The 23,319-nt window shown below is 43.3% G+C and overlaps 1 protein-coding gene across 2 annotated transcripts in view; it reads right to left on the bottom strand.

The window, feature by feature from the left end:
• LOC102788571 (calcium-dependent secretion activator 1-like) overlaps window positions 1-23,319 on the bottom strand; it is a 243,993-nt gene that overhangs the window by 142,510 nt on the left and 78,164 nt on the right. For both annotated transcript variants that reach the window (XM_087850444.1, XM_087850445.1), the window contains exons 10-11: window positions 11,294-11,402; window positions 10,373-10,585 (exon numbers count right to left, since the gene is read on the bottom strand). In XM_087850444.1, the coding sequence (XP_087706570.1) occupies window positions 10,373-10,585; window positions 11,294-11,402 (322 nt within the window). The remainder of the gene's footprint in view (window positions 1-10,372; window positions 10,586-11,293; window positions 11,403-23,319) is intronic.

Genomic DNA, 23,319 nt, shown 5'->3' with positions numbered 1-23,319 from the left:
TCACCAGACCTGCGACCATATGTTCTGGACACTCGGGTAAAGAGAGGGGCTGAGCGGTCAACTGATCACCACCTGGTGGTGAGTTGGATCAGGTGGCGGGGGAGGACGCTGGACAGACCTGGTGCACCTAAACGTGTAGTGAGGGTGTGCTGGGAACGACTAGCAGAGGCCCCAGTCCGCGAGATCTTCAACGCACACCTCCGGCAGAGCTTCAACAGCATTCCGAGGGAGGCGGGGGACATCGAGTCCGAATGGACCATGTTCAGCGCCTCCATTGCCGAAGCTGCTGCATTGAGCTGCGGCCGCAAGGTGGTTGGTGCCTGCCGTGGTGGTAATCCCCGAACCAAATGGTGGACACCAGAGGTGAAGGGAGCCACCAGGCTGAAGAAGGAGTCCTATCGGGCTTGGTTAGCCTGTGGGACTCCGGAGGCAGCCGACAGGTATCGACAGGCCAAGCGGAATGCGGCTCGGGCAGTGGCTGAAGCAAAAACTCGGGTGTGGGAGGAGTTCGGAGAGGCCATGGAAAAAGACTTTCGGACTGCCTCGAAGAGGTTCTGGCAAACCGTCAGGCGTCTCAGGAGGGGAAAGCGGTGCTCTACCTGCACTGTGTATAGTGCTGGCGGAGCGCTGCTGACGTCGACTGAGAAAATTGTCAGGCGGTGGAAGGAATACTTCGAGGACCTCCTTAATCCCACTGACGCGTCTTCCAAGGAGGAAGCAGAGTCTGGGGATGAGGGGAATGACCCGCCAATTTCTGGGGGCGAGGTCACTGAGGCAGTTAAACAACTCCTTGGTGGCAGAGCCCCTGGTGTTGATGAGGTCCGCCCCGAGTTCCTGAAGGCTCTGGACGTTGTAGGGCTGTCCTGGCTGACACGCCTCTGCAATGTTGCGTGGAGATCAGGGGCAGTACCCGTGGATTGGCAGACCGGGGTGGTGGTCCCCATCTTTAAGAAGGGGGACCGGAGGGTGTGTTCCAACTACAGGGGGATCACACTCCTCAGCCTCCCCGGGAAAGTCTATGCCAGGGTGCTGGAAAGGAGAGTTCGTCCGCTAGTCGAACCTCTGATGCAGGAGGAACAATGCGGTTTTCGTCCTGGTCGCGGAACACTGGACCAGCTCTTCATCCTCTCGAGGATACTTGAGGGTGCATGGGAGTTTGCCCAACCAGTCTACATGTGTTTTGTGGACTTGGAGAAGGCATTCGACCGTGTCCCTCGGGGTGTCCTGTGGGAGGTGTTGCGGGAGTATGGGGTGTCTGGCCCATTGCTACGGGCCATTCGATCCCTATACAACCGTTGCAAGAGCTTGGTTCGCATTGCCGGCAATAAGTCGGACTCGTTCCCGGTGAGTGATGGGCTCCGCCAGGGCTGCCCTTTGTCACCGGTTCTGTTCATAATTTTTATGGACAGGATTTCTAGGCGCAGCCAAGTGGCGGAGGGCTTTCGCTTTGGTGGCCTCAGGATCTCATCTCTGATCTTTGCGGATGATGTGGTTCTGTTGGCTTCATCGGGTGAGGGCCTCCAGCTTGCACTGGAGCGGTTCGCAGCCGAGTGTGACGCAGCGGGAATGAGGATCAGCACCTCCAAATCTGAGGCCATGGTTCTCAGCCGGAAAAGGGTGGAGTGCCCACTCCGGGTCGGGGATGAGGTCCTGCCCCAAGTGGAGGAGTTTAAGTATCTCGGGGTCTTGTTCGCGAGTGATGGGAGAAGGGAGCTGGAGATCGACAGACGGATTGGGGCTGCAGCTGCAGTAATGCAGACGCTGCACCGGTCCGTCGTGGTGAAGAGGGAGCTGAGTGTAAAAGCGAAGCTCTCAATTTACCGGTCGATCTACGTCCCTACCCTCACCTATGGCCACGAGCTGTGGGTAGTGACCGAAAGGACGAGATCGCGGATACAAGCGGCGGAAATGAGCTTCCTACGAAGGGTGGCTGGCATCTCCCTTAGAGATAGGGTGAGAAGTTCGGCCATCCGGGAGGGGCTCAGAGTAGAGCCGCTGCTGCTCCACATCGAAAGGAGCCAGCTGAGGTGGTTTGGGCATCTGGTAAGGATGCCCCCTGGGCGCCTCCTGGGTGAGGTGTTCCAGGCATGTCCCACCGGGAGGAGGCCCCGGGGCAGACCCAGGACACGCTGGAGAGATTATATCTCTCGGCTGGCCTGGGAACGCCTTGGTGTTCCCCCGGATGAGCTGGAGGAGGTGGCTGGGGAGAGGGAGGTCTGGGCCTCTTTGCTTAGGCTGCTGCCCCCACGACCCGGCCCCGGATAAAGCGGATGAAGATGGATGGATGGATGGATGGATAGCGCCAAAACACAACAGCAGTCACCTCAAGGCGCTTTATATTGTACGGTAGATGCAGAGAAAACCCCAACGAACATATGACCCCCTATGAGCAGCACTTTGGCGACAGTGGGAAGGAAAAACTCCCTTTTAACCGGAAGAAACCTCCAGCAGAACCAGGCTCAGGGAGGGACGGGGCCATCTGCTGCGACCGGTTGGGGTGAGAGAAGGAAGAAGGAATCCTCCCTCAGTTATGCTGCAATAGACGTAGGCTGCCGGGGATTCCCATGATGCATTGAGTTTTTCCTTTCCAGTCACCTTTCTCACTCACTATGTGTTAACAGACCTCTCTGCATTGAATCATATCTGTTATTAACCTCTGTCTCTCTTCCACAGCATGTCTTTATCCTGTCTTCCTTCTCTCACCCCAACCGGTCGCAGCAGATGGCCGCCCCTCCCTGAGCCTGGTTCTGCTGGAGGTTTCTTCCTGTTAAAAGGGAGTTTTTCCTTCCCACTGTCGCCAAAGTGCTTGCTCATAGGGGGTCTTATGATTGTTGGGTTTTTCTCTGTATCTATTATTGTACGATCTAATGTACAATATAAAGCACCTTGAAGCGACTGTTGTTGTGATTTGGCGCTATATAAATAAAATTGAATTAAAAATTGAATTGAATATTCACCGTGGCAACACCTTTGGAAATAAACAAACAGCCAAAAGAAAACAATTCACAAGTACACAAGATGGGTGGCTTTGAGGCCATTTATGTATTACTGGTGCAGGATCTGTATCCTGAAATACTTCTGACAACAGGCATATTCAACTCAATTCAGTTTAATAATAGATAGAAAAGCCCAGCAATCAGACCACCCTCTATGAGTAATCACTTAATGAACATAGGAAGGAAAAACTCCCTTTTCCCTTTGTTTCCCCAGTTGTGTCCCTTTCTTTGTCCTGTCCCACTGTGCCCTGTAGTTTGTCTCGTTTTCCCGAGTCAGTCATGTCTCCATGTTTGTTTCCCTTTTTGTCTAAGTCAAGCTGGTGTGTCATAGTCTGTCTGCTTTTCCTGTTTTATTCTAATAGTCTCTTGTCCTCTGAATTGTGTTCAGTTTTGGTTTCCATTATGTGATTAAGTGTATTCAGCTCAGCTGTTTCTCTCCGGGTGTCTTCACTTTTGTGTATTTAAACCCTTTGTTTGTTTGTATTCCTGTGTTCCTCTGTGTTTCCTTTCCGTTCCCTTCACCTCCCTTGCTTGCTCTGCTCCGGTTCCAGCTTTGGTATTCTGTTATCTTCTGCAAGTAATCAGCAATAAAGTTAAAATGATTTCATGTCTCAACTTGTCCAGAGTCCTGCATATTGGGTCCAAAACCTGACAGCAGCACAGCATTAACCGACAATAGAGATGAATCCAAATAGTCCATAAGAGGATTATTCATAACCTTGACTATTGCGTCTATACTGTGATGAATACTGAATCCTGACTGAAACTCCTCAAATAAGCCATTAATCAGCAGATTATCTGTTAGCTGTTTTACAATAACTCTTTCAAGATTTTTTATTAATTATAATTAATTAATTATTAATTAATTAATAATTAGCTCAGACAACTGGGTCATGTTGTCATCCATCATTTTTAAGTGTTGGATGTGGAGACGGAATTATTTATGAATAGTGAGACTTCTTTCATTCTTCATTTAATGGGGTCTAATATACATGCTGACAGTTCAGAGGAAGTAATTATTAAACTTAACACGTTTTTTCAATATTCTGTTGAAGGGCAGTGAATGTTTATAGATATTAGGCATTGCTGCATCTTTTTCTGTGTTATTTGTCAAGACTAATAAAGACAGTAAATTATAATTAATTCTAAGGCTAACCTAAACATAAACAAAATCATTGTTTAGTTACAGGCAATAAAATGAAATATGGGTTTAATGTGGGCCAGAACAATCTCAAATGGCATTCCAGGATTTGAAGTTAATGACAAATGCTGATATGTCAATATGACACTAAGCAAGTTCTTTTTGTCATCTGCTGCACCCTTTAAATACATCCTTCATTTGCCTGTCATGTTTTCAAGCATTCATATTTGCATTTTCAACTGTAACATTTCAAACAGCTTAGCTAATATCACCAATGAACAACTTTGTTACAAGCTGTTTTCTCCAGTTTCCCAGTAGGTACAAGAAAAGTTGCTGGATCTAAAAAAAAAAACCCAAACAAACCAGTGTTGTGATTGTGACTATGTCATAACTTGACTCTTCTGGATGGAGAAACATATTAAAATGTAAATGCAATGAAAGAATGAAAGATTTTTCTGGAAGGAAGGACTTCTCGGCAAATGATCTTTAACAAACTGGAGATTAAATACTAACATGTAATTTTCTTATTTGTGTTTTTGCACCAGTACACCCGATCTTGGTTTTCTCCACCTAATTCCACTGGGGGGTGACAAGATGTTATATTATTCATTACTCCGTTCCAGGTGTGAACTGGCAAATAGCTATTTGGTAACATTGACTGATTGCTACCCAGTTTAATTGTGCAGTAACCACACTGTATTATTCATAGTTTGGCACTTATACCTTGGTAATTACCAGCTGCTGGGACTCAGTGGGAATCCAGTGGTTGTGTCAGAAACAACTTGCTCAGTAAATTTACTTACACTTCATTAGGTGTATTGGTCTCAAACCATTTTTTTTAAGATGGTAATTGTTTTATGCTATATTGAAATCTTGCTGAAGAATTATTTTTGTGTCTGATTAAATGTTCCATAACAGGGTTTTTGTTTAACCCTTTAAGACCTACCATAGAAGTCAGAGTCCGTCAGAGCTTATATTATATTTTTACATGCTGTGGAGCCATTTTTGGGAGCATTTCAAGTTGCTATACATCAATACAACCATTATAGCCCAAATTTTAATAATATGTCTGCATTAAGTGCATAGTAACTACATAAATTGCAAAAAAGTGATATAAACTACAAAAAAATTTAAAATCGTTTTTGTTTTTTTAACATATATTTGTAGTTAGAGAAATTTAAGAGGCTTATCCCTCAAAACAGTAAATACAAAAAAGTTGCACAAAATAGTTTCCCACCACAGGAAATTTATTTTGAGTGTCTTCATAGTTTTATTTTTTAAATACACCAATTTTTATACACTGCAGGAAAAACGAAAATAAATATTATAATGCAAATTTGCAAAAAAGCAGCATATGCATCAAAATAAACTATTTCCAGCAGTGCAATATGAGTCCTAAGCATCCCAGAAACGACACAGAAAGTCATAAAGTCAAACATAACTTTTAAAAACACCAGTATAGGCTCATGAGGCCCTGATGGTAAAAAAAAAACTACATTTCCACGAAAATGCCGTCACTTCCGGTTTCGGGCAGGTCATGGCGGACATGCGATAGTTCACGCTGACGTCAATTCCAACTAGGAAGTGTTACAAACAGCTGATCGGATCGGCAAAGCGTGTTTCTGGAATATTATGTTTTTTTTGCTGCAAGCGCTTTTTATGCAGTTTTTGCAAAGTTATATGTGGAAGGAAACTGTGACCGAGACAAGCTGATGGCATAAGATGTAAGTACAACTCCTCCGGTTTCATATGCAAAAAAAATGATTGCTCTAGCTCACGTGGTTGCAGAGCTACCAGGATTTAAAAATAGTTATGCAAAACGGAGCGTGCCCGCTCCGACCGGTTTAAAGGGTTAAAGTTTCTTACTAACCACAGATTATAATTTTGTCTGTGAGGACAAACACAAATACGTTGCTGATGAAAGTTTTATTTGACTTTAGTGCAATTCTACCTACAATTTGAATGCAGAGTGTTCTTCAAATTCCTCTCAACACTACGTAGACCTTTCACAGAATGATTGTGTAACAGTGAAATTGTAGACTCTTATTGTTCATTTAAAATGAATTTGAAATGAAGTTAAAATTCCACAAATAATGGCTCTTTGTAGCACTTGTAAAATCATGTTGACAATTTTAAAATCCACATTCACAGATTTGTAAATGTTTCCACAACAAACTTGGAAACAAAAACGCAAACGAAAAAGAACTTATTTTTTATTAGGCAGTAAAGAAGGTGAAGAGGAGTGATGGAAAATAGGATAAAGGAAACGTTAATGTCAGATTGGTATTTACTATTTGGAAAGCTTCAGTGCTGACAGCCAGCTGGGATTACTTCTATTCGATGAGTAATTCACAAACCCTACCAACAGTATTTTCATGTCTTTATCACACTATTGAGATTTGTGTATCTTAGAAAATTTAAATGCGGCGTAACTGCTTCTGCTTAGCTAATATGTGTACATGCAGAAGAGAAGACCTCCTTTTTTTGACCATGTATGAGAACGACACCACACATTTGTATGATAGTCAAACTAAGGGGAACTGCAGTGATCGTGAAACGGGTTAGACGAGAAACTTGCCACTATATTGCATGTACCTTATTGGAGGTGATAGACCCTTCTAAAATATGACTGCCATAATATTGATATTTAATATTTTAATAGGATTGTGAAAATTTGTAAGAATAAAAGTACAGGAATCAATGTTTGTGGATCTTTATATATAGAACTGTAAAGTATACATGGAGCTGAGGGGACAGGGATCTGCCTCTCCTGCTTCAGGGTTTAAATTCAGTGGACAACATGATTGTAATTCTTAGAATAAAGCCCAGAACGAACATGCTGTGATATATGTGAGCTTGTGTATAAGTTAATAGACAAAGGCTCGTGTGAAATGCAGTGGTGGGATAATACCCACTTATCCTAGCAGACTACAGTGTCTTTGATTATTTGACATGACATGCACAGCTGAAAGTTTATCCTTACAGGCATGAACATCGTGGTAAGTTGAACTGTTCTTTTTCCTGAGTGGAATGATTGTATACCATAAATATGTAATTTCTTTAAAATAAGAAATACGTGAACAAGTTTGGATTCAATTTGAAGTTTCTCTAGTTCATAGGGTCAAAATCATATAGAACGGCTTAAACATATCAACAAACACCCCACTAATATTTGATTATGTGTCCCATACCAAGTTGCACCTCAACCAGATGCTTTTGGTAGCCATCAATCAGCTTCTGGCATAATTGTGGCTGGATATCAGACCAGACTTCTTGGCTGGTCAAATATCAAATCCCCTCATCTGGGACTCTCCTCAGCTCTTTCTGGGACAGTGGCGCAGCTGCCCCTCTGTTGGTCTTCCTTGGTCTCTTGTGTTCTGAGGGCCTCTGGATGTCTGGAGTCTTGATCTCCTCCATACCTGCTTCATGCCCTGGAGGACGGGGCTGTGCCCCCCCCCCCCCCCCCCCCCCCCCCCCACACACACACACACCCTCTAGCAGATCATTAAATGAAGGAACCTTTTAAAAACAAGCGCGTCCATGCTCACAGGTGTACACACGGGTGCTCACACACACAAACTACACCCTTTTTGGCTCCTACCTCAAAGCACACTGTGCGCTGTCGATCCTACGTGCTGCACAATAATGTTTAATATTTAGTATTTACTGTTACATTCCCATAGATCATCATGATGTTGTTTTTTTATATTGCTCTTTTTTTCTTTCTTCTGCTTGTTTTCTCTTCTTTCTTTCTCAACAGGTGATCCAGGTGATTGATATATGTATTTTTTGTCTGCTTATTTTGTTGTTTTTTGTTTTTTGCCCTTTCTCCCCTTTCTTTTCCCCAGTCAAGTCTGTCCCGTATTTAACAAGTAAAATTAAAATAAAATAAACAATAAAAGGTGAATCAAATAGACCATTACGTCAAGGCTGGGATGGTCAATTTGGTAAAGTAAATCCGTTGGGCATCTTTCTTCGCCTTTAGACAATAATTCTGATGGCAAAAGAGCCAAACGGGACAGGCAAAAAAAATAAAAATAAAAATAAATAAATATCAAATACTGATAGAATTCATTTAAATTGGTTGATCTGGCTTTTAAGAATAGTCACTAATTTTTATGGTCGAGTTCGGGACTCTTAAGGTTCATTCCAGAACCTTAATGTAAGCCTGCTTTATCCAACACCCAGCTGTTTCCAAGGTTCAACTTTCAAGCTGCTGATCTAAGGTGAGGTTGGAGACCTCCTTCTTCATCTTCATTATTCTGTCTGCCATTTACTTTGTGCAATGTACCAGTAACACTGGCAGAAAAACGGCCTCATATTACCATTAACATTGCACCAAAAATTGCACCTTTACTCCTCGTCATTGTGCCCAAATAGGTCAATCTTCATCTTTTCTGACAATAACGCTTTTCTCTGTTTGAGCAGCTGGAGCTTGATTCTTCCTTGGTGTGGCACCATCTCAGTCCATAGCCACATAAAACTTACTTCACTGTGGACAGTGAAGCTGGTGTTAAAGCAGTTTCAAATCAGTGGCAAGCCTTGATGGTTCCTGGACATCCTAACCAATTTTCTCATTCTGAGGGCAACAGTTTTGTTTGGGGTCTTATTCCAGAACTTAGCATAGTGCATAAGAAACGTTTGTACACTTATTTGAAACACTTCATTGTCCACAGTGGAGACTTGAACCCATGAGCCAAAGGTTAAGAGTCGGTTGCTCTTCTAACTAAGCCAACCATTCAAACAGTTCAAGCAAATCATTTTAAACCCCAAATTACCATGACACGTGTGCTTATATGAGTGTATGTCAACTTCTGGGCACAACTGTGACTGCGTATAATTCTGAAACTTTGACATGCATTTTATGTCCTGTTGATTAGGTAACTAGTTTATAGGTAGACAGGTTGTTTGGTATAATGATAACTGTTGAATGTTTCACAGTCAGATTGAATGGCACACTGCTTAGATCTTCATAAAGTGCATTTTAGTTGCTGGGAATAAACTACCAGATTTCTAGAGACATTTCTTTATGTTAGCCACTCGTCACATAACAACTGAATGTTATAAAACTAAAACAGGTCAATGTCACCAGTGTGAGTCTGACTGGATTCATTGTATCAAAATGAAAATCTGTAGAAAACGTGTAAGTAGTACAAACATAAACACATGATAATTCATGTGTTTACGCATGTTTTCTCAACTCATACAAAAATGTACTCACTGCTTCTGCTACCATGTAGCACAGACTCTGCATGAATTAATTAATTTATGCTTTCATTTGCGCCCCCTCCAATCTGACATGGCCCCAGCTGTACTAACTAATTTGCATAAGGTTAAAAAACACAATTATCTTTTACAGTCAACATCTTTGTTTCTTCTGTTATTGCTTGTTTCTAGGCAACCAGGATCTGAGGAAAACGCAAACTGATGCAGTGTACTACAACATCTATGTTTTTATGGCTGTGCCAGAGGATATTTGCACAGTATCCAAATGTTGTCCACATGAGGAGGAGTTTTGTACTGTAATGAAAAGGCTACTAATACAATTCCTGTTAAGAACTAGAAACACTTTTATCTCTATTAAAACCAAACAATAAAAAAACATACAAAACCTGGTCTGTTGTGCAACATTCTTGTAGCCTGATCCATCCACTGCCTCACAGATAATAAACGTGAACACAAAAGTAGAGGCAAATCATCTGATTTCAGCCTGCAGAAACGTGATAAGAAGACTGCGTTCTAAAAGCAGCAAGAGTGATCAGCAACAAAAACGAGGAGACAGAAAAGGGAAAAAGCACTTACCACTTAATCCAGCTAAAAGTAGGGTCAGGGTTTAAAAGGATGAGAAGAGAAGGAAAAAGGAACAGAGAAACATAAAGACACACAGCAAAGCCACCAACACTTTTACAAAGAGCCAAGCAACATGCAGCTAAACAGTACCCAAATGGACTAAAGATAATAATTTTGTTGTTTAGAAAGCATAACGCTGTGAGGACAAAGACAGAACAAGACATGATGCAGCTAAGACCAAAAAACCCACAAAATAAAATCTGTTTCTCATCTCTCTCTCTCTCTTTAAATTTGAGTGATTAAAAAAAGAAATTTGACAGAGCCAGTATCAGTGCCAGAAAATCAAATCATAAAAAAAAAAATTGTGGACCGTGAAATCCTGTTTTTGACCAAGAATTTGTTAAAAACTTAAAGGCAAATACAAATATGAGAGCTGAAAACTTACAGAACTGAGATATAGGTGCATCGAGCTGTGGTGTTGTGCCTCCCCTTGCGTTGAGTTTCTGGACCTGGGTCGGAGGGACGGGCTTGTGGGACTGACCAGTGGCCCGGTACATTGCCTGCACCCATAGGATACGGTCTTGCTCGTCATCACTGGCAAAGATCACAGTGTCACCCTCTTTTACTGCATTGAAAAATGTTCTGCCACCGTCTAGACCTGAAAAATAAACAAGCGAAGAACACTTGGTGTGGAAACCAGTTAACATTATAAGAACATTACAAATATTCACCAGTAGCCCAATTGACCTAAACCCACTAACTGCATGTCTTTGGACTGTAGGGGGAGTACCTGGATAGAAACTACATGCAAACACAAAAAGGCCACAGACAGATCCTGGATTTAAACCCAGGACGTTTTGTTAATCACCTCAATATCATGCTGCCCCAGATGTTATTGTCATAATTTTAATTACTATTATTATTTTTTTCACAGATATGGGATAGATAAAGTGTCTTTTTTCACTTCTGTTTTCTCCCTTTCTCTTCCCAACATAAACCAAAAGCAACAATTAGTTGGGTTGGTCTGACCTCTGTTCAGAATGAAGCTAGGTGGAGCAACACTTATTGCCCCTTGGGGATAAATAAAGTCTTTCTGATTCTGATTCTGAACACTTGGAATTATGTGAATTCTATTTGTTTTATGTGCAAATAAAACCATGATTTTCCTTTCATATCCACGGATAAATCCATCAATATTTCTGAGACTTATCTTTGGCTTCACAGACCTAAGTGAACACTGTTGGAGTTTTCAGTCATGCAGAGTACTATGGGTATGTCAACCAATTTGGAAGTCAAACTGTGAAATTAGTCCTTGGACATTGCATGTTATCATCCACTGTGCCGCTGCGTGTGTTTGCACCGTTACCTGGCTGGGGGTCAGTATAGTCCACCGTGTAGCCATCCAGCTGAAGGAGTTCTACAGGCTCGGCCTTCTTCTCTCTGTAGCTGCACATGGCAAAGGTGTACTGACTTACCTACACCAGTCACAATGAGAGGAAATATTCAGTTATCAGAACATGCTAAGAGTTGAACACAGGAAATCCAAATCCTCCTCAAGTGTCAATTAATGTACAGTAGACTCCTGTCAACAAAGGAAGGTTTCTTCACATGACCACATAACATATAATGAGTGGTGGAGACTGGCCAATATAAAGGTCTGGAATTTTCTTTTGGGTGGTTTTATTCCCACTGTATATACAGATACAGCCACTTAAAATGGCTGTCTCATCCCTGACGGTGAATGGTGGACGCTTAACGGATTCCCGACCAATTACCCACCGGATGTTGGGCGGCCGTAATGATCCCCTGCCTGTCACGTGGATGATGCAACCACGAGTGGTAGTGTCCCTGAGCAGCATTTAGAAATGTGGTAGAAAAGTGGTAATGTCTTGCGGCTCCACTAGGGGGAGCAATGTGAAGGCGCATTCATTTACAGGGTGTGAATTAGGCTACTTTTGGTGATAGTACATTAAGTAAAACTAAAAATTTGGCATGATGTTAAAAATACACAAACTCCTACAAAGCAAATTCAAAAGTGTTAAATGTTTTGGTGTTAGTAGTCTTCTTGCAAAAGTAGAGTTAATTTTACTCTAAGTAGAGTCAAATTCTTTTAATGTAACTCTGAGGTGTAAAATGATAGTAGTTAAAATCGAGTGTTAAAAATGAGTGTTTCTATGTCAAATCTGGAGGTGTTACAATGGAAACATTAACTCTTGACCTCTTAACTCTGAACTCCTACAGGGGCTATGACACCAATAGAGTAAATTCACAGACTCCGCCCCCAGCACCATAGGCTCCAATCGAAGCTGAAGTGAAGCCGTTTCAGAACATTTTGCTCCACATATTTGAGTTGTTTGCCATGCTTGGTAAGTCATTTTTTCAAAGATTGTTTCAATTATTATTATTAGCTTTTACTTCTGTGGCTCTTTGGAGTTGAGACAAAGCTGTGTGAAAGGCATTAGCCGTGTTGCTCGCTGATAGCATAATATTCTGTTTTAGCTAGCTGAAAGGTATTGTTTGCGGGCAAATACAACAGCCTTGAAAAAAAGCTTGCATGTAAATTTTCAGTTAAATTTTTTGGTCAAATACACCTAAAACAATGTCTAGAATGTGAAATGTTGGTATAATGGTGCTACTTAAAGCCTGAAAACGATCTCCCATAAAAAACCTGAGCAAACAGCAGTAGCAGACGTCCTGACTCGGTTCTACGTTAGCATTTAGATCCCTCCAGAGTTTTGTGCACACGGTTTAGGTAAAAATGAAAATGGATGAGGTTTTACATTTAGTTCAGTATTACCTGTTGCCTGTGTCCTTGTCTTTTGGGGAAATACAAAAAGGATTCATTTTTTTTACTGTGCTGCAATTGATTTGTGCCATTAATTAGTGTCAGCTAATTTTTATCCAATCTCCACATAGGATATGCTTGTGAAGATGGAATATGGGGGAGAGGAGAAGTGCGTTGAAGTTCCACGAAGTGATGAATGAAGGACATGCATATTGTATTTTGTATTTATTGAAATAAGTGATGAGAATGCTGTTATTTGCATTTACCAGCTCACCTATGTCAGACCTTTTGATAAACAAAATTCTAATGAAAGTGAGAACATGTACACTGTTACATCTTTAGAAAATGTTTTGAAATTGTGGTGCACAGTTCAGAATAAATGTTTTTCAAAAACCATTGCGTCTTTTTAGTAAATGTTTATTTCCAAAAGAAATTTCTAGAAGTTCAGAACAGTAAAATTAATTAGAAGATAACTCTTACGTAGTTAAACTAAAATACTCTTTGAGAGTTAATATATCAACTCTTAACACCTAGTTAGCATTAGTAAGTGTTAAATGATCAACTCCAGACAGATTTGGTGTTTAACACTAAATCAGAGTTAACGTACCAACTCTCCAAAAAGAGTTAAATGAACACTCTCTGGTGTGGACCCATATAGACACTTTAAAGTTGTAATTGTGAAATCAAATCTGACAGTGTTAATTTGGACATGCTGGATTTGCTGTGTACCCTTGTGTGTGCGTGCCCTTGTCATTTCACCTTGTTAAAGGCTTTTAAAAACACCTGTTATGTGATCCATTTCTACCTCATGTAGCTAAAAGGAGTATTACTAGCGTCATTATTATTTTTTTACTGCATTATACTAATGCAGCCCGTTCTCACTCCCGAGGTGTAACATGCCGACGTTTTGTCACGTCCCGCGGCGTTCCTGAGGAACGCGAAAGGAGACCTTCGGCGTTCTTATGGTACGCGGTGGGTTATGGCTGAAATCCAGTGCAATGACGCTCCCGCGGTAATAGACGTTCCAGCCCTGTATTCCAGCCCTAAACCTAACCTTATCCCTAGCCCTAACCATAACCTTTTTCCTGACCTTAACCATGACTTTAATGATGTTAAATAGCGTGTTTCTAAGCGATTTGAAGAAAAAGAGCGAACATGTGTAGATTGAGTCCATACGGTTCTCATATTTCCTCATTTTTCCGAGGTCGTCATTTAGGAACGTGGTGGGTAGCCGAAAACGTAATATGTTGACGATTTGTCACCTAGCGTAAAATGTTACGCTTTGGGAGTGAGAACGTATTGACTAATGTTATAGTATGCATTTACACCAAGAAATGAATAGTGCATTAGTAAGACTATTAAAAAAGAAAAATGTGCTGTTTGTTTAACCTAACACATTTGTGTTGTAATATGTAGTGTAATACGACACTGACTAGACAGTGTAATGCTAATAGTGCTTTACACTTTGCAGTCAATAAAAGGCCAGTGCTAACCCATAAATCAGTGTATGAGTCTGGTTAAAGATAGTGGCTGTGGTTTTGTCATTGTTTCCTGTGCTGCAAACACGAACTGTAGTGACACCCTGTTGCTTGCTGTAGCTGGCCTGCTGTTATTGTAGCTGCCAGTCATACCAACTTGTCGTCACAAATCACCATGCCTGGCCAATAGACCATTGTCACCACTCCTCCTGTTGCAAGTGGCAGCTCTGACTCTGTCTGAAGCTTCATTCTGTGCACGCGCACGTGTGTGTGTGTGTGTGTGTGTGTGTGTGCGTGTGCATGTGCGTGTGTGTGTGTGTGTGAGAGACAAATGACAAATGCCCACTACTGATGAGCACTGATGAGACCTGAGGCCAAATAAAGAATGGAGGGAACAGCAGCTCCAGCAGCTCCCTGGCCTCCAGGACACCACAACAACTAATCAGAATCTAAAGTACAGACAAGACACCACCCTTCTTTTCCATCCCAAAATGTTCTCTCACTCTCTCTCTCTGTGAAAGGTTGATAGGGTACATACACTGCTAAAAATAAAAAATAAAAGAACACTTTGTAATCGGTGAATCAAGTGAATTACACTGCTCCAATACTGATTTGGTCAGTAGCACTTTCAGCTTTTCTGATGTAATTGAAATTTAAAACACGTGTACTAGAGGGGCCACAATGAAACCACAAAACACAATGGTTTTACAGTTGGAGGCCACTAGTGGGGTGTTCCCTCCTCATCTTTTCTGAGTGTCGTTTTGCTAGTTTTGTATTTGGTTAGGGTTGGTGTTATGGCAACTTGCCATTGCCAGATGGGTTGCTGTGTCTCCCAGCACAGACTCAAGAGATTCAAGGAGATGGGCATTTACTCTGGGAGACCTGGCAAGAGCCATAGCAGTTCCTTAACCAAAGACTACATCAGCAGGACCCATATCTGCTCCTTTGCCGTTGAACAAAGGCAAACAGGATGAGCACTTCTGGAAAGGGCTTGGCTGTGTGTGTGTGTGCTATGACATGAATGCCAAGAATGTTGTTAAAATTATTAAATCTTCATCAGGGACAGACAAATGTTTCTGACTAATCTGTGGACTTCAGGATTGTGGCAGCAGAGTTGGCTAGAGTCGTACCAGGCTCCAAGTGACATTCCTTCATAGATCAAGAGAGCATGAAAAAAGTGTCAGGTATATTAGGATAATCAGCTGCATAAATGGAGAGCAAAATTTCCTATGCTATTTTGGCATCCCACATTTCCATCTCTTTACCTAGAAGGTGCCATGCAGAAGTATTCTCCCTGGAGAAGATCAAGATCAAGTCTCTGGAGAAGAGACATGTTGGTCTCTGGAGGAGGCCAGATTAACTCCTTCATGAGTCATGAAGAACACTGACTCTCTTATACTGAACTGAAAAGCCATTTTTTGGATGTGTTTCTAGAGGTATAGGTAATGTAAACACAGCACCTTCTGTCAGCTTAATGACATCCTAACTCCTCTCAAGCATCTACAGCAGTGACATGAGTGCCACTATTGTTGCTAAAATTCTTAAATCTACGAGGTCAGTTCCTTGATCATTAATATGCAAATTGTCGTGACCATTGATCAACATCTACTGATTAACAACCACTGATCAAAGCATTTCAGTCATTATGCAAATGTACTGTTTATAAGGTTGGGGAAACCTGCAGTCAGCTGAGACTGAAGAAGTCATTTGGTTGATTGACGAAACGTTTCTCCCACTGAAAACATCCAGATGAACAGGATCAACCTTTTGAGATTTACTTACCTGGATGATTGAGGCTGCATCAAGACAATCAGATGGTAGGTGGTTCGATCCATGGCTGCTCCAGTTTACAAGTCAAATATCCTTGGGCAAGATACTAACTCCCAGCTGATCTTTGATGCATCCATCAGTGTGAATGTCTCTGAATGGGTGAATGGGGATGTTGTATAAAGTGTCAAGCAGATTAAAGGCATTACTGCACAGAACACTCAGCTTCTATATATGTGTATATATATATATGTCTTCTGTCCAAGCTGTGCAGGTCAGTATTTTTTTAGTAAAGATCTAGCTCTGTCACGGACCCGGTTCCAGGGACTCTGGGTCCGTGAGCAGTGTGGACCATCCATCCATCCATCCATTCGCTTCCGCTTATCCTTTTCAGGGTCGCGGGGGGCACTGGAGCCTATCCCAGCTGTCATAGGGCGAGAGGCAGGGTACACCCTGGACAGGTCGAGAGTTGGGAGTTCGCCTTGTAATCGGAAGGCTGCCGGTTCGAGCCCCGGCTCGGACAGTCTCGGTCGTTGTGTCCATGGCAAGACGCTTCACCTACCGCCTACTGGTGTTGGCCAGAAGGGCCGATGGCGCGATATGGCAGCCTCGCTTCTGTCAGTCTGCCCCAGGGCAGCTGTGGCTACAACTAGGGATGCAACGATACCAAATTTTTCATACCGATACTTGGATCTGAGTACTTGCCGATACAGAGTACAAAAACCAATACTTCTACCACACACACAAATGCAATGAATTGGAAGACAGGTTTTATTTTATTCTCTGCCGATATTAAATAATATCTTAATAAAAATGACCACAAAAAAATTTCAAGTGAAAAATAAGCACTTCTGTTAAATTATCGCAGAGTCTCCACATTGTAATTTAACAAAATATCACTGAACTATTGGCACTGTCTCTAGGGGATGTCCCCCTAGTGGCCAATCTAAAAAACTACAACAAAAATGACAAGCCACCCTCTGATTTATGAAATAAGCTAGTATCGGTTCATGGTATCGGTTAACTTTTACGAGTATGAGTACACACACATTTTACAGTATCGGCCCCAATACCCGATACCAGTATCGGTATCGGTGCATCCCTAGCTACAACTGTAGCTGCCTCCACCAGTTTGTGAATGGGTGGATGACTGGGTGTAAAGCGCTTTGGGGTCCCTAGGGGGGACTAGTAAAAGCGCTATACAAATACAGGCCATTTACCATTCTCATCATCCCTCTATGCTCTATAGACAGGCCTTTTTATGCTCTATAAGAACCTTCTAAAGTCTACAACTTTCCAGACTTGAACATGACACCATGGAGAAAGATATCACTGACTCAGGCAGCAGAAATTATCCAGATTTTTCTTTATGGCAAAAAAAAAGACAAGAAATTTTGTTCAAAGGTCTTGAAACTTGTAATGAAAGTTTGTTTAAAGGTGATGAAGCTCATGGACAACGTTTCTATGGCTGAGCAACTGCATTCAAGCCTTATATCATATCACCAAATGCAATGCAAAGAGTTTGATGCAGTGGTGTAAAGCACACTGCCACTGAACTCTAGAGAAGTGGAGACATGTACTCTGGAACGGAAAATCATGGCTCTCTCTCTGTCAATCCATTGGCCGACTCTGGGTTTGGTGGTTGGCAGGACAGTTGAGTGTGGCAGATGACCTATTGTCCTAAAATCCGCATATAACAGCTAAAATAAGCTATGTATATAGTTATGCAATTTAATATGCTACATCAACTTCATGTGCAGTAGACAACAGTGAGAGTGCAATTACTTGGAAAGAAAGCAACTGGTTTCTCGAAGATGTTTCACCTCTCATGTGAGACGCTTCTAAAACCATGGTGGTGAGTCCCAGGGAGAGAGTTGGGGCAACCATGGCTCAGGGGGTTGGGAAGCGTATCTGTAACCGGAAGGTCGCTGGTTCGATCCCCGGGCTCTCTGTCACAGACACGTTGTGTCCTTGGGCAAGACACTTTACCCTACCGCCTACTGGTGTTGGCCAGAGGGGCCGGTGGCACGATATGGCAGCCTCGCTTCTGTCAGTCTACCCCAGGGCAGCTGTGGCTACAACCGTAGCTTGCCTCCACCAGTGAGTGAATGCAAGAGTGAATGAATAGTGGCATTGTAAAGCGCTATATAAATCCAATCCATTATTATTAGTTGTTGACCAACCACTGATCATGTGATCAAGGTGTGAAAAAAGGCTTGGGTCATTTTCACCAGAGGTTTTGGATTAAACCATTGCACAACCTTGCCTCACCTGAGATCACCTGATGCAAGATTTGACTTGGGAAGGGATCTCAAAACTGCATTGTAGGTGGCAGACAGTTGGTGTCATAAGTCCAGCTGGAGCGGCTCCTCCACCGCTCGCGGCAGGAACACTCTTTCACCCAGCTGTTTCCCCACCTCTCGCAGGCGCGGACCCCCGCGCGCCTCGTCCACCACCTCCAGCTGCTGAGGTGCCCCACATGGCTCCTCCACCGCCAGGTTCCACCAGTGGGGTTGGCGGCAGAGGTGTTGACCACGCCTGGAGCAACGTCGCCAGCTCCGCGATTCAGCCCAGGTGGCAGTCAGCCTGGTCCCGCAGCTCTTCCCACCCGCGGCGCACCTCTGCCGCCTGCTCCCTCTGGGTGGCCGCCATTTCGGCCAGCATCTGGGTTTCGCCACCACTGTGGTGTGAATGAGACACGGCAGGTCCAGAGAGTGTGGTTTTGAGCCATTTTTTACCGCGACTGCAGCTCATAAGCTGCCAGCCGCACATGCAACACACCACAATACCAAACAACCCCTGCTTCCCCGTGTGTTTGACATGGTGGGCGTGATTGCGGTGCCATGCAGGTGAGTCTGCATGGCACCGCCGACTACACGTCACCACAGGGATGTTTCTAATTGTAGAGATATTGGGAAAATGGAAGAAAGCAGTCCTACATATTTGTTTAGGGACATATCGTGGTCAAAAACGAGTTACTGAAAATGCATGCTTCTAATGATACTGCCAAACACAACACAGGAAGCAGAAAATTCAAATAAACACAGGAAACAGTGCACAGGGTCAAGCTGGTCATGAAGCAGGGCTTTAGAGCAGTTCTGATGACCAGTCGGCCCACGCCAGGGCTGCAGTTCATGGGGTCAGTTGGTTGGCCCACAGCAGGGTCTAAGTAGTTCAGGGAGTTGGATGAGTGGCCAGCAGAAAAGGCTAAGAATCTCTGCTGCCTGGCTGGGAGGCCCCTAGTGAGGTGAAGAAACTTTGGGGGCCGGCTGGGTGGCCAATGCCAGAGATGAACCAGCTCAGGTGGCATGGCAGGAAGCTGCAGACAATGGCAAAGTCAGACAGCCCAGCAGGAGGCCATAAATAACAGCAGACCCCCTCCAGGACCTTGGAAACAGGTACTGTGGACCCTCAGTTTGCTCAGGCTCTGACAGGGAAAAAATACTTTTAACACAGCAGGAAACAATACTTTTACTCAGTGTAGGACCAGATTCAAAAAACCCATTTTCATCGGATGTGGGCCAGGACACCACATCAGCCGACATGGGCAAATGCAAAATGCAATTTTCCAAATGCAAACACATGTTATATATAAGCACTCTATGCTATATCAGATTTAGATACTTTATTGTCATTGTCATTTCCACAACAAGAAATTAAGTGCATCTTCTACAGCACAAAAGATTAGAGCAATAAAAATGAAACAACTCAATAATAAGTAAGTAAAGGACCACAATAAACCACAGTCACAAACTCATAATTGTGCATAGTGTACAATCTTCTGTTAATTTCTTTCAAAAAAATGAACCTTAGTGCATTTGTATTTTTTATACTACTGGGAAATTATCATTTCAACTGTTCTGCCAAAACAATGTCAGACTCTGTAGTTTTCTCTCCTACCCAATTGGACCAGGATTGACATGTTTAGCCACATGTTACATCCCTTGGCTAGTTTAAGGGATAAAAAGGACTAACATAAAGTTAAATAGAGAAAGAAGAGTCCAAATGGCATTTCAAATGTTTACTTTCTGCTACTTTAAAACTCTGTTAGGCTTAGACTGACATTTAACTTCAAGGAGAGCTAAGGCCTAGACAGCAAACAAAACATCCCTAAAAGGAAATAATAACTCCAAGGAAAACAAAGTGTACAACCTACAACAATAACCTATCTAACTAGCACATAAAGAGGAGAAAATGAGGAATAACAAAAAAAAAGGCAGCTCTCCCCTTACAAACACAGTCTAAACAAAGTCACATGAGGTTGAAATATAAGTCAAAGGCATTTAAGCCTGCACAACCCAGTGAGTACGGCAATCAAAGTAGCCAGAAGGCCCAGAAATAGAGCTCTACAGACTTGATTAAGGCAGCAGCACCCAATCAGGACAGAGGAGGTGGAGCCTAGACAAGACACAAAGAAACTAATATCCTTGTTAGGGATGTAACCCTACCGCATGTTCTCCTTAAATTGCTGTCTGTCTGAGTGGTGTCCAAAAAACTAAGTGGGCTTCATAGATAACTGGCAAATCTTCTGGAGGAAACCTGGTCTTGTTAGGAGAGACGGCATCCATCCCACTTTGGATGGAGCAGCTCTCATTTCTAGAAATCTGGCCAAATTTATTAAACCACCCCAAAAGTAACTATGCAGAGTTGGGACCAGGAAGCAGAGTTGCAGTCTTACATGCCTCTCTGCAGCTTCTCTCCTCCTGCTACCCCACCCCCCAAAAAAACCCATCTCCATAGAGACTGTGTCAGCTCCCAAACAGACAAAAAACAAACTAAATACCAGCAACAAACAACTTAAACATAAAAAAATCACAAAGAAAGAACAATACAGTATCCACATCTGAACCAAAGGGTAAAACAGTGAAACGTGGATTATTAAATATTATCTCCTCCAAGTCTCTGTTAGTACATGACTTAATAATTGATCAACAAATCGATGCCTTACTTTGCCTTACAGAAACCTGGTTATAGCAGGATGATTATGTTCGATTAAATGAATCAACACCCCTGAGTCACGCTAACTACGTGACGGTACAGTGTTACCCTAATAACAAACCGTGGGTAACACAGGAAGTCAAAGCTGTCCTCAACATGAAGAAGAAGGCTTTCAGGAGCAAAGTGAAGGAGGAGATGAAAGCAGCACAGCGGGAGGTGAAACGCTGCCTGAGGGAAGCAAAGGACACCTACAGGAGGAAGGTGGAGCAGAAGTTGGAGAGGAACAATATGAGGGAGGTCTGGAATGGTGTGAAAACCATCACAGGCCACAACACCAAGAACAGCACAGTGGGGGGGACTGTGGAGAAGGCAAACGAACTCAACAACTTCTTCAACAGGTTTGACCAGCCCACAACCCCCCCACCCTCACCCTCACCTTTACTACAGAGCCCTCTCCCCACTCTCCTACCTCCCTTGCTTCCCCCCCTTCCTGACACTATGATGACACCCCCCTTCTCCAATCCCTCTCTCAGCAGCAGGACATCTTCCCCCCCCCTCCTTCCAATCATCTCCCAGTGTCACAGTGGATCAGGTCAGGAGACAACTGAGGAAGCTTCGCCCCAGAAAGGCAGCAGGTCCGGACAAGGTGTGTCCGAGGATGCTAAAGGCGTGTGCTGCTGAACTTGGGGAGCCGCTACAACGAGTCTTCAATCTCAGTCTGCGACTGGGGAGAGTGCCCGCCCTATGGAAGACATCCTGCATCGTCCCGGTCCCCAAAAGGAACCGGCCCAATGAGCTGAATGACTTCCGACCGGTGGCACTGACATCACATCTTATGAAGACTCTAGAGCGGCTCTTCCTCAACCTCCTCCGACCACAGGTACAACATGCCCAGGACCCACTACAGTTCGCCTACAAGGCAGGTGTCGGAGTGGAGGATGCCATCCTGTACCTCCTGCATAGAGCCCACTCACACCTGGATGGGGGAAAAGGCACGGTCAGGATCCTGTTTCTTGACTTTTCCAGTGCCTTTAATACCATCCGGCCCTGTCTGCTCCAGGAGAAACTGAACAGGATGGAGGTGGACCCCTGCCTGGTGGCTTGGATCTCCGACTACCTCACCGACAGGCCACAGTACGTCAGGCTGAAGGACATCACGTCTGACACTGTGGTCAGCAGCACAGGAGCACGACAGGGAACTGTGCTGTCCCCTCTTCTCTTCACCCTGTACACCTCTGACTTCTGCTACAACTCTGAATTATGCCATATTCAGAAGTTTGCAGACGACACAGCCATCATGGGGTGTATCTGGGATGACCAGGAAGAGGAGTACAGAAGTCTGGTGAGGAACTTTGTCGCATGGAGTCACACAAACCACCTGCAACTCAACACCTCAAAGACTAAGGAACTGGTTGTGGACTTTGGGAGGTCCAGAGCAGGTCCACTGCCGGTTCAGATAGAGGGGGAGGAGGTGGAGGTGGTCAACAAATACAAGTACCTCGGGCTGTGGGTGGACAATAAACTGGACTGGTCATGCAACACAGAGCACCTGTACAAAAAAGCCCAAAGCCGACTGTACTTCCTCAGGAGGCTGAGGTCTTTTAACATCTGCAGGAAGCTCCTGAGGATGTTTTACCAGTCGGTGGTTGCTGGAGTACTGTTCTATGCTGTGGTGTGCTGGGGGAGCAGCACAGCAAAGAAGGACTCATCCAGGCTGGAAAAACTGATCAGGAGGGCTGGCTCTGTGGTCGGCATGAAGCTGGACACTCTGGTGTCAGTGGCAGAGAAGAGGACACTAAAGAAACTGCTGGACATTATGGACAATGCTGGGCATCCTCTGCACACGGCCATAAACAACCAGAAGAGTCTGTTCAGTGACAGGTTGCTTCTCCCAAAGACAAGAACCAACAGACTTAAAAACTCCTTTGTCCCACACGCCATCAAACTGTTTAACTCCTCTCTGGAGGGGAGAGGGAGGGGAAACAGGAGGACAAAGGAGGGGGGAACAACTAAGCTTTAGTGCCTCTCCACTTCACTGTGCAATTACCTTTTGTGCAATACTTTTTGTTAATAATCAGCGGTGCAAGAGACTCCATACTTGAAATGTGCAATTCACTTGTATTTTTATTTTTATTTTTATTCCTATTTATTCTATTTATCCCCTTTGTATATTTTATCTATATATGTCTTTGTATTTATATATGTGTGTGTATATATATATATATATATATATATATATATATATATATATATATATATATATATATATATATATATATATATAATATTCTTAACTCTGTAACTTCTGTCGGTGCTGTGCTTTTTGGAAAACAAATTTCCCAGAGGAACCCACCCGAGGGATGAATAAAGTTTTATCTAATCTAATCTAATCTAATCTAACTATTAGCATCCACAAATCAGAGG

The sequence above is a fragment of the Neolamprologus brichardi genome, chromosome 13 (assembly GCF_056152115.1).
Source record: "Neolamprologus brichardi isolate AB-2024 chromosome 13, ASM5615211v1, whole genome shotgun sequence".
NCBI classification, from domain to species: Eukaryota; Metazoa; Chordata; class Actinopteri; order Cichliformes; family Cichlidae; genus Neolamprologus; species Neolamprologus brichardi.
The sequence above is the reverse complement of the archived record's forward strand: the minus strand, read 5'-3'. Positions and strand labels throughout refer to the sequence as shown.